We start from the raw sequence: 16,318 nt of genomic DNA, 5'->3' as shown, positions 1-16,318 counted from the left end.
ATTTGAATTCCTATTAAACTTAAAAGCAACTCGCCATTGAAATTTTTAACGGCATAAATTGTTTACTTTTGTTGTGCATCGTTTATGTGCTTGAACAATATTATATTTATAAATAAAACGTTATATGAATATGTAAATTTATTTGTAATCCGATTGGGCAGTGAAGTTTCCGTCTTGCGCCATGGACCTTTCTGACAATAACTACTGGATTGTGTACGGGCTTAAGAATTGTGAGCTGGGTTGTATAGGGCCGCCGGGAAATCGGAATTTTTCCGATTGGTTTTTGCCTATATTAATAAATATTGTGGATCCTATCTAACTATTGCATGTGACCCTTGATTTATATTGACAGTTACAGATTACTTTTTATTTATTTCAATTATTTCAACAAGCTTAAAGTGTGAGGATTGTAAGGATACAACCATACGCATAGTTTTTTTTGTTGCTATATTACCTACGTTAGATATCTTAAGTTTGAAGTAAATATTGAGATAGGTAACGCAAATTAAGACTCAGTTAGTTGTGTGATTATTAAATAATTACACAACAAATATTCAATTGATCACAAATATTTTTAAATAACACTTTTGTGAATGATGTAATATTTTGTTGAGGTTATTTTACCTCTGAGATAGTTGTAAAAAATATTTTGGTGATGATTGTTATAGTTGGATAGGTTGTGTTTCCTTTAAGATTCTATAAATCTAAAAACCCTATTTTTTTAAAATATTATTGGGCATACAGAGCTCAGTAAGTAAAGTAGTTAATACCTAACTAATGTGTGTATGGGTTTCAATATTTTGGATTACACAAACTACAAATTCTAATTGAAAGTTTTATCTAGCTAGATTGTGGTATTATGTGTGTTTAAAGATTATTTGTATACTTAAATAAAAAATAGTAATTTTGTTTTAATATTTAAAATACCATTTAAATATATTGTTTTCAATTAAGTTTAATTGCTGATTTTTATGGTATTCGTTCAATTTTCAAGTTTATTTAACCTGAATAAATCATACTTATTTCAACAAAATTAATTTTATTTCTGAAAGGTAGGTATTTCCTATAATAAATCAATTTATAGGTTTTCTTATGAACTACATAGTAATAGTTCGTAAATGTCACTTTAGTAAAGATAAATATTGTCGTTTCTCCTTTAAGAATATTGTGTACAAATCATTTTGTCTTTACTTATAATATGTACATTTTATATATATATATATTTTATTTTTTGATACAGGTAATTACAAAAAAAAAAAAATGTTTTTGAGTGATTATATTTATATAATTTTGTTTTTAATTTTCTTTATAATTTAGCCAATAAAATATGATATTTTCACAGTTAATACATTTTTATAACATTCCGAACGTGTTAAATTTGTAATTTTTTTTTATATCATTATTAATTAAAGAATATAGTTATTATCATAGATATACTATCAAGATACAAGTATGAAATCAATAAGTAGTTTATTTAGAAAACCTCGAGTCATGCATTAGAAGCAATTTACAATTTGTTGATATATTTAGGCGAAGCTGCAGATAAGTAACTGCAGAGTACCTACTCAAAGACGAGCGCTATGTATTCCAACACTATAAATGAAGACACATAAATGATTACTATTTGAGTGAATGCCGATCAATCGAACACAGTCTGATAGAAATGGCAAACCTCAATCGAGTTTTGATCGGAGCAATATTGAGAGGTGTTAATTAGACCTAACAAGAAGACTTGATCGCACAAACGAATGGACATTTGCGGAGATACTATAACCCAGTGGCGTATTTGAGGGGGGGGCCATGGGTGTATGCCCCCCCCCTTGGCATTTTTATTGGTGATATTTTAATCACGGTTATATCCTGTATATAGGTAATAAAATAATATAGAATTTACACAAGTGATATTTAATATTCATTTCGTATTTTAAATTTTTATCAGCGTTACCAAAATGTGTTGATAATGATATCGGCCAATTCTTGTCTAAATTAATATACCACGGTTGTAGTAATACACTGATATCACACTATACCACGGAATACAATCTACGTTTGTTATATTATCAAAATTATTGTGGAGGTAGCCGAAATGATAACCAAAAAGACGTGAAGTACTGAATTCTGAAGTGTTAAGTGTTTTTGCACCCGAATTGTCTGTGGCTTTTGCAACTGTTTTGTTTATTAATTAATTATTTATTTTCTCTCTATTCTGTATCTTTTTATAAATAAAATAGTCTACAGTTAAGATTATTTTATTATAAACTGATTGTTTCATTATGAAGAGAATAAATGATTATTTTAAAACTAATAAATCTGAAGAAAATATTTTAGTTACATGTCCTACTAAAAAAAATAAAACATTAGAAAATGATGAACAAAAACAAATTGATGATAATCAACATTCTATTAATGGTAAGTAGTCTCTTAAAGATGTTCACATACTTTTTTTCATTCTACTTATAATTTTTATTTTTATATTTTAGTAGGTACCTACCTATTTCAGATTTGAATTTTATTATATTATTATTTTGATAACTGCGCCTTTTTAAGTTTCAGAAGAATTAGATATTGGAAATTTGTTTGGTTTAAAAATCGATGACCATACTAAAGCTACCTTGTTAAAACGTTCAAATGTACCAGATGAACATTTCATTTACCCATTTTCCATTCATAACAAAAACAGTAAGCAACTTAAGCGTTATTTAAGGAAAAATCACTTTGAACAATTTACATGGCTAGAATATTCAAGATCAAAAAATGGACTATTTTGTAAGTACTGTATACTTTTCCTAACATCTGAGTATGGCGGTCGAAGAGGTACAGAAAAATTAAAACGACTTATTACTGAGCCGCTAAACCAGTTTGCCAAATTATTAGGAAAAGATGGGCTATTAGAAACACATCAAAATAACGACTATCATAAAAATTGTGTTCAATTTTCTTTTGATTTTCAAAAAACTTTTTCAAACCCAAATAAAGTTGTAATTAACATAATTGATACTGAACGTATGAAACAAATTAAAGAAAATAGAGAGCGCTTAGTACCAATAATTGAAAGTATCATTTTCTTAGGACGCCAAAATATTGCTTTAAGAGGACACAAAGATTATGGTATACTTTCTTCTGAACCTCATTCATCAGAAACTGTTATTAATGAAGGCAACTTCAGAGAAATTTTAAAGTTTAGAATTTTATCAGGTGACAAAACTCTTGAAAGTCATTTAAAAAATAATAATGCAAAAGCAACTTTTATAAGTCCTACTATTCAAAATGAATTAATAGAGTGTATCAGAAAAGAAATTGTATGTAAAATCATTAAAGATATTGAACAGGCTAAGTACTACAGTATTATATTCGATGAAACAACTGATGTCTCAACAATCTCTCAAATGAGTTTAAGTATCCGATATATTTATTCAGGAAAAGTGTTTGAAAGATTTGTTACATTTATTGATTGTCATTCATCTATGGACAATGAAAATGAAGACAGCGATGGAGTAGATTCAAACAACCAGATAGAACCAAAATTGACTGGAGAATTTCTTGGTGATATAGTTATACAAATGATGTCCAAACTTGGCTTAAAATTTGATAATTGTGTAGGTATTGCTACTGATGGCTGTGCAGTGATGGTTTCTACTATAGTTGGGGCTGTTCAGCGTATCCAGCAGTCAACAAAAAATGCAATTCATTGTCCTTGCAATAATCATGCTCTGAATCTATCAATTTCAAAGTCATCAACAGTTCAATCAATTCGTAACTGTATTGGTATCATGGAACAAGTTATATCCTTTTTTAACGCATCAGCAAAACGCAATTTCATATTTAAAAAAATGCTCAAAAAACAATTTGTAAGTATTTGTCAGACCAGGTGGGTAGAAAGGCATGATAGTGTGTTGCATTTTAAAATGTCATTACCTGAGATTATTAATGTCCTTACATCTATATCAAAATGGGATGATATAGTATCATCGTCTAAAGCCAAAACCCTTTTATTTTCAATTTCGAACTGTGAATTTATAATTTCTCTCTACTCATTATCATCTGTATTAGCTGTAACGTATCACGCAAGTAAGACACTACAAGGAAAATACCAAGATATATTAACTTCTTCTGAAATCATTGAAAATATAATTTCAATTCTCAAGAACAACCGTTCCGATTGTGATACTAACTTTCAAAATATTTTTAATGAATGCAAAGACCTGATGGAAGAACTAGATGTTGATATAAAAATACCAAGGATTGCTGGTAAACAGAACAATAGATCAAATCCACCCAATGTAAATAGTTGTGAAGAGTTTTACAAAATTACTATTTTCATTCCATTATTAGACGGTATTATAAGTGACATGTGTAGAAGATTTGGGAATCATGAAAACCAGACACTTAAAGCTATTACCAAATTAGTTCCTAAGCATTTAGTAAAATTGACAAAAAACGAAAGGAAAGAAATACTTAATGAAATAAAAAATAAATATTCATTTTTTAAGGATACCACAGATGTGCTGTTTGAGTCAGAAATTGAATTGTGGTATACCAAATGGATCCATTACAAAGGTGATTCATTTTAAGAAATTATTCTATTTATCTTTTATTTTTTATTTTTATATTATTTTAGGTAATTGTCTACCATCAAATATCTTAGAAGTAATTGATGAGTGTTCTGATATGATTTACCCTAATATTAGTTCTTTGCTTCACATTCTTGCTTCTTTGCCAATTAGTGTAGCAACTGCCGAACGCAGCTTTTCCACTTTGCGCAGGTAAAATATTTAAGCTATTTTTTTTTATTAAATTTCCCTAATGTTTATTATTAATAGACTTTAATTCAAACTATAAACTACTGCTTCAATATTCTTCAGTTAAGACTATATTATTTACTAAGATGGTTATTAAACATTTATTGATTTATTTAGTAGTTAGTTATTCTTATTACTTATTATTCATAAAATATTCACTACTTATAATTAATAATTATGCATATTTATTTATATAATATGTTATAAATAAATAAATTGCTTACATTTGATTTTGCTTTTACCTCTGCTTTTATGCTGTTGCATGATGCTTTGTTTTAGATTAAAAACTTGGTTAAGAGCAAAGATGGGTGAGAAACGACTAACTGGTTTGGCTTTATTAAATATCCATAGAGATATTGAAGTAGATGTTGAAACAATCATAGATCAGTTTTCAAAAGTAAAAAATAGATCTATATTACTTTGAAAATTGTTGTAAATATTTTTTTTTCTGATTTGTTGTACAATTTATATATTTATATAGCCATATATATAAAGGTACCTATATGTATTTCTTAATTTTGTTTTATTATAACCAAATCAAGGACTCAGCTGCATTAGCCGGGATACGAGTATTACATGACTTTAGGATTTAAGTATAATATGTATATCCTACGGTTTTTTTTATAACATCAAATAAATATTAAGCAATAATTAGTTAAAAAATACATTAATGTACGGTTAAAAATAATAAATGGAAAATTTTGAATTCCTCACAATATTTTGTGGTGTATTACAATTTTTAAATAGGCAAATAGCCCCTCCCTTGATTGAGCTCCAGCTACGCTACTGCTATAACCATTATACTACCTGTCTGGAACATAATGATATTTGCATCAGCGAAATAGGATTTGTATTAATTCGAGGTATTATGATAATATCAATTGACATTAATCTGTCTATACGGAAGAAATCTTTTAATGGTCATAATGTGATTTTTAAACTGACTATGAAAATATTTTTATATAAACATTTATATATTTTATATTAATAATTAAACAAAATTGATTTTGGTGCCTGATGGGCTGCATGTAGATATATAAATGTTTTTATGAGTTAAACCAGTGGCGCACACTCATTTTCTGAAGCGATGTCAAAATGTTTAAAGACGACACACCCACCGTCTGTAAAATTTAATTAATCAAATATATCAAATATATCGAGAAAAAAAAATATTTCAACCAATTTTGTCACAATAATAACATTAATAATATTATAATAGTTATTGATTCATCTAATAATGAAACTAACCACCAGCAGCAAATTTACCAGTCACCCAGCCTCTTATCAACCGTTTTGATAGAGGTGTCAACCGACACCTCGCTCTACCCTTCGTTAGTGTGCGCCACTGAGTTAAATCTAGGAATAAACTATTTTAGTGTCATTAATCTCAGCATAATTCGCAAGCCCACAAACATAATATAATATTACGTTGATTACCACCTCTAATTTCTTAATTAAAGATTCCGATTCTTTGAAATATTATATTAAGTCTTTTAATTAGTTAAAAACTGTGAAAAAATGCATGTTTATGTCCAAGATTACACATTTTTGTAAATTTTGCAAGCTAACATTTTAGTTAATACCAAGTCTATAGCACACTCACGCATATTATAGTATAAAACATTATTTAGTGTTTGCTATATTTGGTTTTTATATTATATTAAATTTATCTTTGTTTATTATTTATTTATTTCGTTTATTTTAAGTGTTAAGTGTTAAATGTTAATGGTTTTTTTTTTTACTTTTATAGGTATGGATACATTTTCATAAAATGGATTTATTTTTATCAAAATGGTAAAACTGTTTTTAAAACATATAATGGTTTTATGGAAAATTAAAAAATTAAATTAATAATACACTTTATACATGCTTGGTTATTTTTAAATATTATATATTTAATTCAAATCGTAATGTATAGACGACTATAACATATATTTTTATATTAAAGTACATATTATTTATTAGTATTCAAGTTATTATAAGTATAGAATTTCCAATGATATTAACAAAAATAAAATTAAAATTAGGAATTATTAGAATTAAAAATTTGAATAAATGAGTCCCGAGAGTGAATAGATAATATTATAGTTTCGAACAGGTGATCTTTTATGAATAATTAAATAACTTAGAAAATTAAATTTTAAGTACTATTTCTGTAAAATGCCAGACACTTTAAAATACTTGATTATACAAGCGGATTAATATAGAGTAAAAAATATATTATAATTATATACATAGAGTCATATTTTATTTTGATATTATTTAATATTAATGTCGTGTGAAAATAATCGAAAAATGGGTTGCCACCTAAATTGATAACCTAATGAACAGTGTTAAATATTTGTGCAAAATTATATGTATTTCAACTTACGAATGTACATTTACCAAAATTGTGCACATAATTTATTTATAAAGATCTTAATTTTCACAGTTGCTCAGTAAAAATGAAAAATGACTTTTCGTGTACCTATTGAGATTATGTGTATTATAAATATTATACCTATATAATAAGATGTCGGGAATGGTAAAACTTTATTTAACGGTTCGTTAATATATTCAAATATTCTCTTTCATTCTGGTACAACATAGAACTTTTTTTCTTTGTGAATTTTCGTGAAGTTAGTAACTTTTGAAAATATACTTATATATTTCAAGCTATATCCTTAAATTTGCCAAATCTATTTTATAATAATCGTTATAATTGACGTGTACCTACGCCCTACATGGATCGTTTAGGGTTATACAATATGATTAATTATGTATAAAAAAATATATAATATATATATATATTATGCAGGTGTTACAAATAATATTTTTTTGACAAATAAATATTTTATTTACTGATTTGTCAATACATCAGTAAAAAATGAAAATGACATGTGTGAATCAAATATAAAAATACTAGTATAAGGTAGTAGAATTTTTTGTATATCATATGTATAATATATATACAAATGCAACAACATAATATATGATATACCAGGTGAAGTTACTCATGTCACGTACTTTTGGAAGCTTTTTATCTCCATGTTGTACAGACCGAATTGATTCACAAAGCACGTTACGTGTTGAATGCAAACAAAATAAAGAGAGGTTCACCAGAAACAAAAACCCACATATTTATACCCCGTGATTAGATGTTAATTTTCAGTGGAATAATTTCGTAATTTGTTAAATTAAAAAAAAAATCCTAAGTAAATTATGAAATGTTCCATGGCAAAAAATTAATATTTGCATTAAAAGCTATAAAAAATGATCACGTATCCATAAAAAAGTTATACTTACCCAAATGTTTCCAAATGCAATAGTAAATATTAATAAACTATGATACAAATGTTTGATAGAATTTTACTTGTATATTTCATTTGAAAATTTAACGTTAATACAAGTGGGTAAAGTAATAGAATATAATACATTTAATTTTGTTTTTTAATTAAATATTAAACTAAAGTGTACGATGTATTATTATTTTAATCAGTGCAATACCAATTTAAATAATATAAAAATAAAACAATAATGAATTATATATATTTTTTTAGACGTAATTACCTATGTTGTTACTTTTTTTTAAATTGATACTTAATAATATGTTGTTAAAAAGTATAATATACTTATTTATTACTTATTTAATACTATCGAGTTGTCGAATTATCATAATATTACGTATGAAACTAAAAGATATTATTATACAACTAAAAATGATTAATTTAGGAATTCTAATCATGTTCACACCAGTACACTTGCTTACAGCTATTTAATATTGATGACTGATGAGTATAAATATATTACAATATACTAATATTTAATGTTTCATTTGATCTAATAATACTGGTGTTCGTTATATACTATTGAAATAATAATATTTTGGCCTTTGAGCAAATCGCATATTTGTATATTATATTTCCTAAATAAATATTTCAGTGCACATTACCTGCGAGGTTGAATTGAAAGGGAAATTATTTGATATATTATTCCATAATATATAACTTTGGTCTTCTAAATCGTATTAGTGAGAATAATATAATATGTTTCCAATACAATTGAAACAATAGGAATTTAGAGATAGTAATGATATTTGTAACTATATAGGATAATCTTTAAGCTATTTTCTATAAATTAACTGATGAACAAATCAATGTCTTAAAAAACTACATTACTCATCTTTGTAAAAATTTAATTGACTTCGAGAACATAACATAGGTACCTCCGTCTACAACTGACATAATCATATTGTCATTTTATCTCGCACGATTAATTATACAGTGGTACATTAAATAAATTGAATTAGATTACCATCGGAATAAATCCAATTATTATATTTTATGATAATTATTATAGAGGGTAGACCATTTAATTCTTAGGGTTATAACATAAACTGATTTGGTTTTTAATATTAAATTATTCTTATTGCAGTTCAATTCCGCTATAAATAATAATTATTGTTTGAGTCAATCCAAATTTTTTTTTTGTATGTATACCTTTCGGTTAAAAATAATATAAGAGTGCATTTAAGCTCATGGGTTAATACCTAACTAATATTAATTGTCTTGACATTTGTTAAAATAACACAAATCCTGTGTATTCTGTAAAAATGTTTATTTGAAATCGTATTATATTATATATTATGAATACAAATTATATTATATTATGTATTTATGCAATACCTACTTTGATTTGGTTAAATCAGGACTGAATAATGGATCAGATAAAAATAATTGAAATACCTGGAGGACGTGTTTGTATCTTTAGAAACTAAATTATAGAATTTGAAGAAAGTTTAATTTGAATTACCTATTATAATAACATTTTTTAATTGGGTAGAGATAATGTAGTAAAATGATTAGTAATGAAATAGGTACATTTCAATTGCATTAAAGACTATTTCATTACAAATAAGTCTTATTTTTCTCCCGGCCTTTAAGCTAATTTATCATGCAATAATACCTATGTTGTAACATTTTGGAAGATGTAGGTATAACTTTTCGGTTCCTAATTTCAATACCAAATACCTAACCATTTTTCACACCAACCTCAGAGTAATTTGTATGCAAAGTTTCAATAGCCCTATTGTAGTATTGCTTAAATTTCGTGTGCACATAGTGTAAAGTTATATAGTAAAGTAGCTTCCCTAAGTTTGATTTATTTGTCATTGTTTGAAATAATATACAACGGACGTTTTTAAGTTATTTTCTTTTTCATTTACAAATATCTATACAATTAGTCATTATATTTTAATCGTTTATACCTATATGGCTATATTATATTTTGTTTCTAAAATATCTTTATAAAATGATATCAGTGTACTTTATTATACGTCTCTTTTACCTTGCAGCTATTTTTGTGTTATTATTATATAATATAAATATAATGTTTTTACTATAGGGTAATCAATCAATAATGTAATACAACACAAATATTTCGAACGTTTTTCGAATTGTTAAAGTGCATAGTATATGAAATGAAAATTGTCTTATACATGTTTGAATAATTTATATAATTTTATGTTGTATTATTATAATTATATAGTAATGAAAAATTATGTAATATGAAGTGGAAATATTTGTTGTACCTACCTAATCATTTTGTAGTATTTACGTCTATAATATAGGTAAGTTCAGAATACGTTACAGTTGTTATAATTATTGTTATCATTTATTGTAGTATAGTAGTTTTGTATAATCTACGTCACAATGACAATACACATTTTTGTTTTAGTGTCCCATCTAGCGGCTGCAGATGAGTCGATTCCCGGGTACCTGTTTACCAACACTGTTAACGTTGAGTTGATTCCCTGGTCATTATATATTATTTTCAATATTTAATCTAATATTCAGCCTCTTCGCTTAACTCAAGAAACACCACAACGAGGTTGGCTGACAAGTTTCTCAAAAATGTTCTTCTTTTTAGTTTTTTCATATCTTGAAAATCATTCAATTTTTTGTTAAAAAATTATAAGTTAAAAAATCGAGAAAAAATTTAGTAGGTAAAAAAAATATTATTAAAAAATTTAATATTTAGATAAAAAATTCTTATTAAAAAATTTTAGTAATTTGGTAAAAATGTAGATTACCAGTATACCGTGACATATAATGACCCGGGAATCAACTAACACATAAAGTAGGTCTCGGGAATCAGCTCACCTACTGTGCTACAGCGCACCTAAAACCTTAGACCCGTTATCATATTGTAATGATATCAAACATCCTTAACGATTTAGGCTAACAGACCGCCTCCACCAAGAATAATTGTTTTTCGTATATTATTAATCATTTAATTAAAAGTGAACACTTCCATTACAGTGACTAACTCAATGACGAGGTACACTCGAAACCTACTAAACAGTAAACAGGCACACAACAGTAGAAGTCGCTCTACTGTTGTGGTTTTTGTATTAGTTTTTTTAAATAATAAATTACTATTTGTTTTTCAACGTTTGAAACGAAATCAGTTTGTCGTCGTTCTTTTTTTTTTACCTATTGAACATGCAGCATTATACACAATATTGTACATTATGCATTATATAAACATTTTGCCAAGTTATAAAATGTTGGAGGCTCACTGCCTAGCCCGAACCTACCAGTGAAGAAAGTATAAACGAGATAATAATGGGTAAATCTCGTAGACAATATTAGATGTATTACATAGATGAAGAGTCCTTTTAAAATTCAGGATTTAATAGTATACTACCAGTTTTTGGTTATAACTCTATATAAGTCAATTTTGGTGTTATTTTTTTCTGTTGAAAGAAGATAATAAGGCAATTCTGCTGAAAATTTTGTGTATCGATGCTGTGTATATCGAAATATTATATTAAATCCAAATTACCCAAGAATCAATAATCCATTGTGACACTGTTTTTTTCTAAAAAGAACACAAATATTATAGATTTGATTGAGCTAAATTTTATTTAACAGTTGACATTGTTGGTTTCAAAATTAATCTATAAGTTCACAAACATTTTAATTACCATTAAATCAAGTTATTAAAATGTTATTTTATTTGAATAACAATTGTATGAGGGAAGCTCTTTAACAAAGAAGATAATATAATAATAACCTAGGCATCCAAAAACATAAAGAAAAATAATAATAAATAGGTACAATATAAGTTTGAGTTTAAATTAAATGATATAATATAGTACACAAATTGTAAAAAATATAATAATAATGGTTTTAACTTGAAAATAAAGACAAAGCTTTCATTCTGATACAATCATTCTTATTTATCTAATTTTTTTTTTAAAACAAAAATTGTTTAAACAGGTAATTACTCTTATTATATTTTATAGTTTTTTTAACATTTATTTTAGGACACTTTAAATTTTTTTGGGTTAAATTATCATATGAAATTTTTTGTGATTAATTCGAATCAAATCTCACGTCATCTTGGTTTATCTAATTGTGATAAGTAAATCACTCATAACTTATTTTGGACGATGCAATTTTTTTTCGGAAATGTCTTTTTTTTGGTTAGTTAGCTTACCTTATTTTAAATAAAATAAAAAATCTCCTCCCTAAATTAAGACTAAGTATACGCTTGACTTTTAAGGAAATATTTTAGATCGAACTGTATGATCTAATTTTCTGAACTAAAATGAAAGAAATAGATGTAATTTTATTAAAAATTGGTATGCTATAATTTAATTATTTACTTAGTACCCAGTAATTTTTGAACTTTTGCGGAGAAAAAAGCAATGTTTAAAATTGTAATCAAGCATTACCCCATTTAGGTATGCTACGTAAATACAATTAAAAAATATTTATACATTCCTTGTTCCACTCAGAATCTATAGTGGTGTTAGATTTAACAATTTAAGAGTTAAGTGTTAAGGCATTAAGACGTTATTATAATGTAACACCATCCTTTTTGATAATGGAAATTTAAATGAATGTATATTATTATATGGAAATTAATTGTTATCTGTTCAAAAGCAATTCAAACAAATAATGTAATAATAAATTGTTGTATGAAGAAACACTGAAATGAATATTATTAGAAAGAATACATTTTGAACAGCTTGAATGATTCACTACAATATCCATGTCATAAACAAGAATATACACTTAGATGATGATTTCACTTTATGAGAAGTATAGTTGATAACTCAAAAGCAAAATTTATTATCTCAGAAATATATATAAAACAAATGTTTTCGTATATTTATTATAAAACAACATTTTATACTTTCTTTGACAGGATATATATTTTTGTGTTTTGAATATATTATTACTTGAATGATTTTATTCATATAGGTTATATTAGATACGAATCCCAAAACATAAGTTCTGGTCATTTTTGTTGTAATATATTTTAAAATTGTAACTTGGAAATTAAACATTTATATTACAAAATAAATCCTAACGATTTTTTTTTTGAAAGTACTAGTTTATGACTTATGTTTTAATTTAAACACATTCCTAATAGAATTTAATATAGTTCAAGGCATTAGTTATTAGGTATATACTTACCAATTATTTTAAACTACTAGCTGTAATTTAAAACGTAAATAAAATATTTTCAAAAAATAAAAAAACTATAAGAAATCACTAAAATATAAAAATTATAATAAATGCTTTTAGACCATGTAATTACTATATAAGAAATCCCAACATTAATTTCCATATTTTAATGTTTACCAACCTACTCAATAATAATTTAAAATAATAATATTCATGACTAAAATAGGATAGATTTAATTTATTGATGTATTTGAATAATACTAATATGTATAAGTAATTAAATAATATACTTACCTACAAACAATAAAATTATGAATCATTTTATTGTTTTACATTTTAAATTTTCATCAGAGTTGATTAAAAATTCATCATACCTATAAATATTATTTAATTCAGATGTAGTTCTAAATAAAATATTTCTATGAGTGAAATTTTCATTAAACTATTAAAGAAATATATAAACTTGATGTTTTAATTTTTAAATTCAAAATGTTTCTCAACTAATTCAATGCACTGTATGTCACCATATATGATCAATCAATTAACTTAATTGTATTGATTTTACAATGATGTATTTTTTTTTTTTTATATCCATCGTTACCTTTAAAAGCAGTAAAAATAAATCAATCTTAAAGTTTGAGCGTGGTTTGTGGTAGATAATTGTATCTAGTTAATACTTATAGGAGGGGGATAAAAATATACTTTTACGTATCAGTACTTTTCAAAATTAATAGAGGAAAACATTAAATTATGGAAAAAGAGCAATATTTTTACGGAACACCAGTTTTTAATGTACCCAATAGATTTTATTTTATTAATTTAAAATGAATATAGGTAGTGACTAAAACGTTTCCCTTATATTTATATAAGACTTCTCGAGGCGTGATATCATTAAAAAAATCTTTTAGCTTTTTTCTAGTTATTTATAGACGTCATGTATGTTAAACTTAATTTGATTTACATAGACAACATTTTTGTTTGTTAGTAAAATAGTTTGAAAATCTTTAAGACAATTTGTCATAAGTTGTTTTTTAGCAATTTACAAGCTAGGAAATATATTACAAAAATGGTCATAAGTTGTCCTTAGTCTTTACAGGAATTAAAAAAAAAAAACAAATTTAGCACATTTAAGTTTTATGAGCGTTTGAAAATGAAATGCTGATATAATTGGATATTTGTAAGGAAAATAACGATTTTTCATTAAACGGTTAGATAATTATTTTGTTGTAAATTAAAAATAATATAATCCGTGAAGACTTGAAGCTTTTCACCATCAAGTACATTATTATGATATACTTCCATCACAAAATGACATTTTAAAAAATTTAAACCAATTTTAAGCCATTTATAATAGGTGTGACAAAAAGCGTAGTTGCCTATTTACAGCGTTCTACGACACGTGAACATGTATAAGAGATTTAAATTATTGTTTAAGCTTTGAGACAAGTGTCAAACGTTCATCAACAAGTGAAAGTTTCTGACTACCTACTATATATAATATAATAGTATATTGAATATCTTTCAGTCAGGCATTTGCCCACGAGCTCTTGCGCTTCTCGGCATAACAGGATTTAGTTTGTCGAAAATCTCCTGAGAATAATATAGTTTCTGTGTTACATGCATAAATAATTGGCTCCAAAACATATCGACATCCTGTCTGAGAAGCCTCGATATAGGTCTAATAATTCAACCCCGTCGTTTTATCGTACCGTGGCGAGCGGTTTACATGTGAATATTTTCATATCGATATCGTACTATTAGGTACCTACCTGTAAATTTCAGTAAAAATAGTGTTCATTATGAACGATTATTTTCTATACCGAAAAGTCGAAATAATATATGTTTCAGTATAATTCCGACAGTTTAAAACAATCAAATAGAATAATATTTATTTGTAGGTATATTTTCACATATTAATATAATTTATAACGAATACAATAATATAACAATATGATGTACGCATCAGGCGAAACGCAAACGGTTTTCGTTTAAATTGTGTTTTGATTGCGTAATGATTGGCCGACATGGGTATAACAATAAAGTATATGAAAATTGTAAATTGTATTACAATCGATTCAATTATTGTAGATAAAACAAAAATGTACTTCTGACTAATTCATATACCTATATCATAATTAGATATATTAATACCGATTGACGTCTGTGAAAACATTTACAGAGGTAAACTATACGTTACGCACACGTTGAATTAATAACACATTGTGGTGGGAAAACGAGGCGTAACCGTGAAGACTTGATATACGCGTAGAAGAAGTAACGAAAAAACAAAAACGAAAGAAGGAAGCATTTATAGTGTTTGCGGTGGCGGCGGCGGTAGAGGAAACAATGTATTTACCTGGAGGACTGAAAAAGGTCCCCAAGTGTATTATCTGAAGGGACGGTAATAAAATGTCGGTTGTCGATGACCGCACATAAAGCACGTCGTTGTCGCAGTCGTCGCCGCCGAATGTGTGTGTGTGTGTGTGTGTGTGTGTGTGTGTGCTCTATACGTGCGCGACAGCGGTGGTGGATGGAGGGTAGTTGGCCGACAAGCGTAATGATTTTCTCGTGACTGAAAATGATAAGTATTGGCGGAGGATAACGGAAGGAGTGCGCGAGGGAAGAGGGGAGAACGTGAAAGAAAAAGAAATAGAAAATTTGCAAAAAAAAAAAATAAAAACCCATTGTCTTGGTTTCAAAATATATTGTGGTGAAAGCAAGCGTGAATTCCGATGGGTTTACATTTACGGTCTCTGCGTGCGGTGGTATTGAAATGTAACGAAAAAAAAAAATAATAATAATAAAAAACTTTGCAAATGTTTTATAATATGCGTAATAGCTAGTATAATAATATTATAATGGTAAATGGTAATCGGTAACCGCGGTTCCGGGATCACACCGGCATATTATAATAATATTATTATCGGTGTATCGAGATGAAAAGTTTTGTTCCAGCTACCTAATGACTATATGATTAAAAATTACGTAGCTTACCTAGTTTTTTTCGAAAAAACGTCGTCTGCTGGGATATGTTCCATTTTAAATTTATGTCTTTCGAAT

At 26.5% G+C, this 16,318-nt stretch overlaps 2 protein-coding genes across 14 annotated transcripts in view; one reads left to right on the top strand and one right to left on the bottom strand.

Moving 5' to 3' along the window:
• LOC132943936 (acetylcholine receptor subunit alpha-type acr-16-like) overlaps window positions 1-16,318 on the bottom strand; it is a 228,613-nt gene that overhangs the window by 67,049 nt on the left and 145,246 nt on the right. The gene's annotated exons all lie outside the window — the stretch shown is intronic.
• On the top strand, window positions 2,115-7,453 carry LOC132943724 (52 kDa repressor of the inhibitor of the protein kinase-like). 10 transcript variants are annotated; one of them, XM_061012791.1, is made up of 5 exons: window positions 2,115-2,409; window positions 2,548-3,543; window positions 3,601-4,557; window positions 4,619-4,763; window positions 5,079-6,541. In XM_061012791.1, the coding sequence occupies exons 1-5, from the start codon at window positions 2,274-2,276 to the stop codon at window positions 5,221-5,223; spliced, it is 2,379 nt and encodes a 792-aa protein (XP_060868774.1). In that variant the 5' UTR covers window positions 2,115-2,273; the 3' UTR covers window positions 5,224-6,541. The 10 variants fall into 10 exon arrangements, with proteins under 10 accessions (XP_060868774.1, XP_060868781.1, XP_060868775.1 ...); XM_061012798.1 differs by having other exon boundaries at window positions 2,548-3,765; window positions 4,051-4,557; XM_061012792.1 differs by having other exon boundaries at window positions 2,548-4,248; window positions 4,333-4,557.

The sequence above is a fragment of the Metopolophium dirhodum genome, chromosome 4 (genome assembly GCF_019925205.1).
Source record: "Metopolophium dirhodum isolate CAU chromosome 4, ASM1992520v1, whole genome shotgun sequence".
Lineage (NCBI taxonomy): Eukaryota > Metazoa > Arthropoda > Insecta > Hemiptera > Aphididae > Metopolophium > Metopolophium dirhodum.
This window is presented reverse-complemented; position numbering and strand designations above follow the sequence as displayed.

Bases quoted from the DNA above. Each gene is read 5' to 3' on its own strand.
- LOC132943724 (XM_061012787.1), top strand. From the start codon at position 2,274: ATGAAGAGAATAAATGATTATTTTAAAACTAATAAATCTGAAGAAAAT. The intron at 4,558-4,618 runs GTGATTCATTTT...ATATTATTTTAG, and splicing joins CAAATGGATCCATTACAAAG to GTAATTGTCTACCATCAAAT. The intron at 4,764-5,078 runs GTAAAATATTTA...GCTTTGTTTTAG, and splicing joins AGCTTTTCCACTTTGCGCAG to ATTAAAAACTTGGTTAAGAG.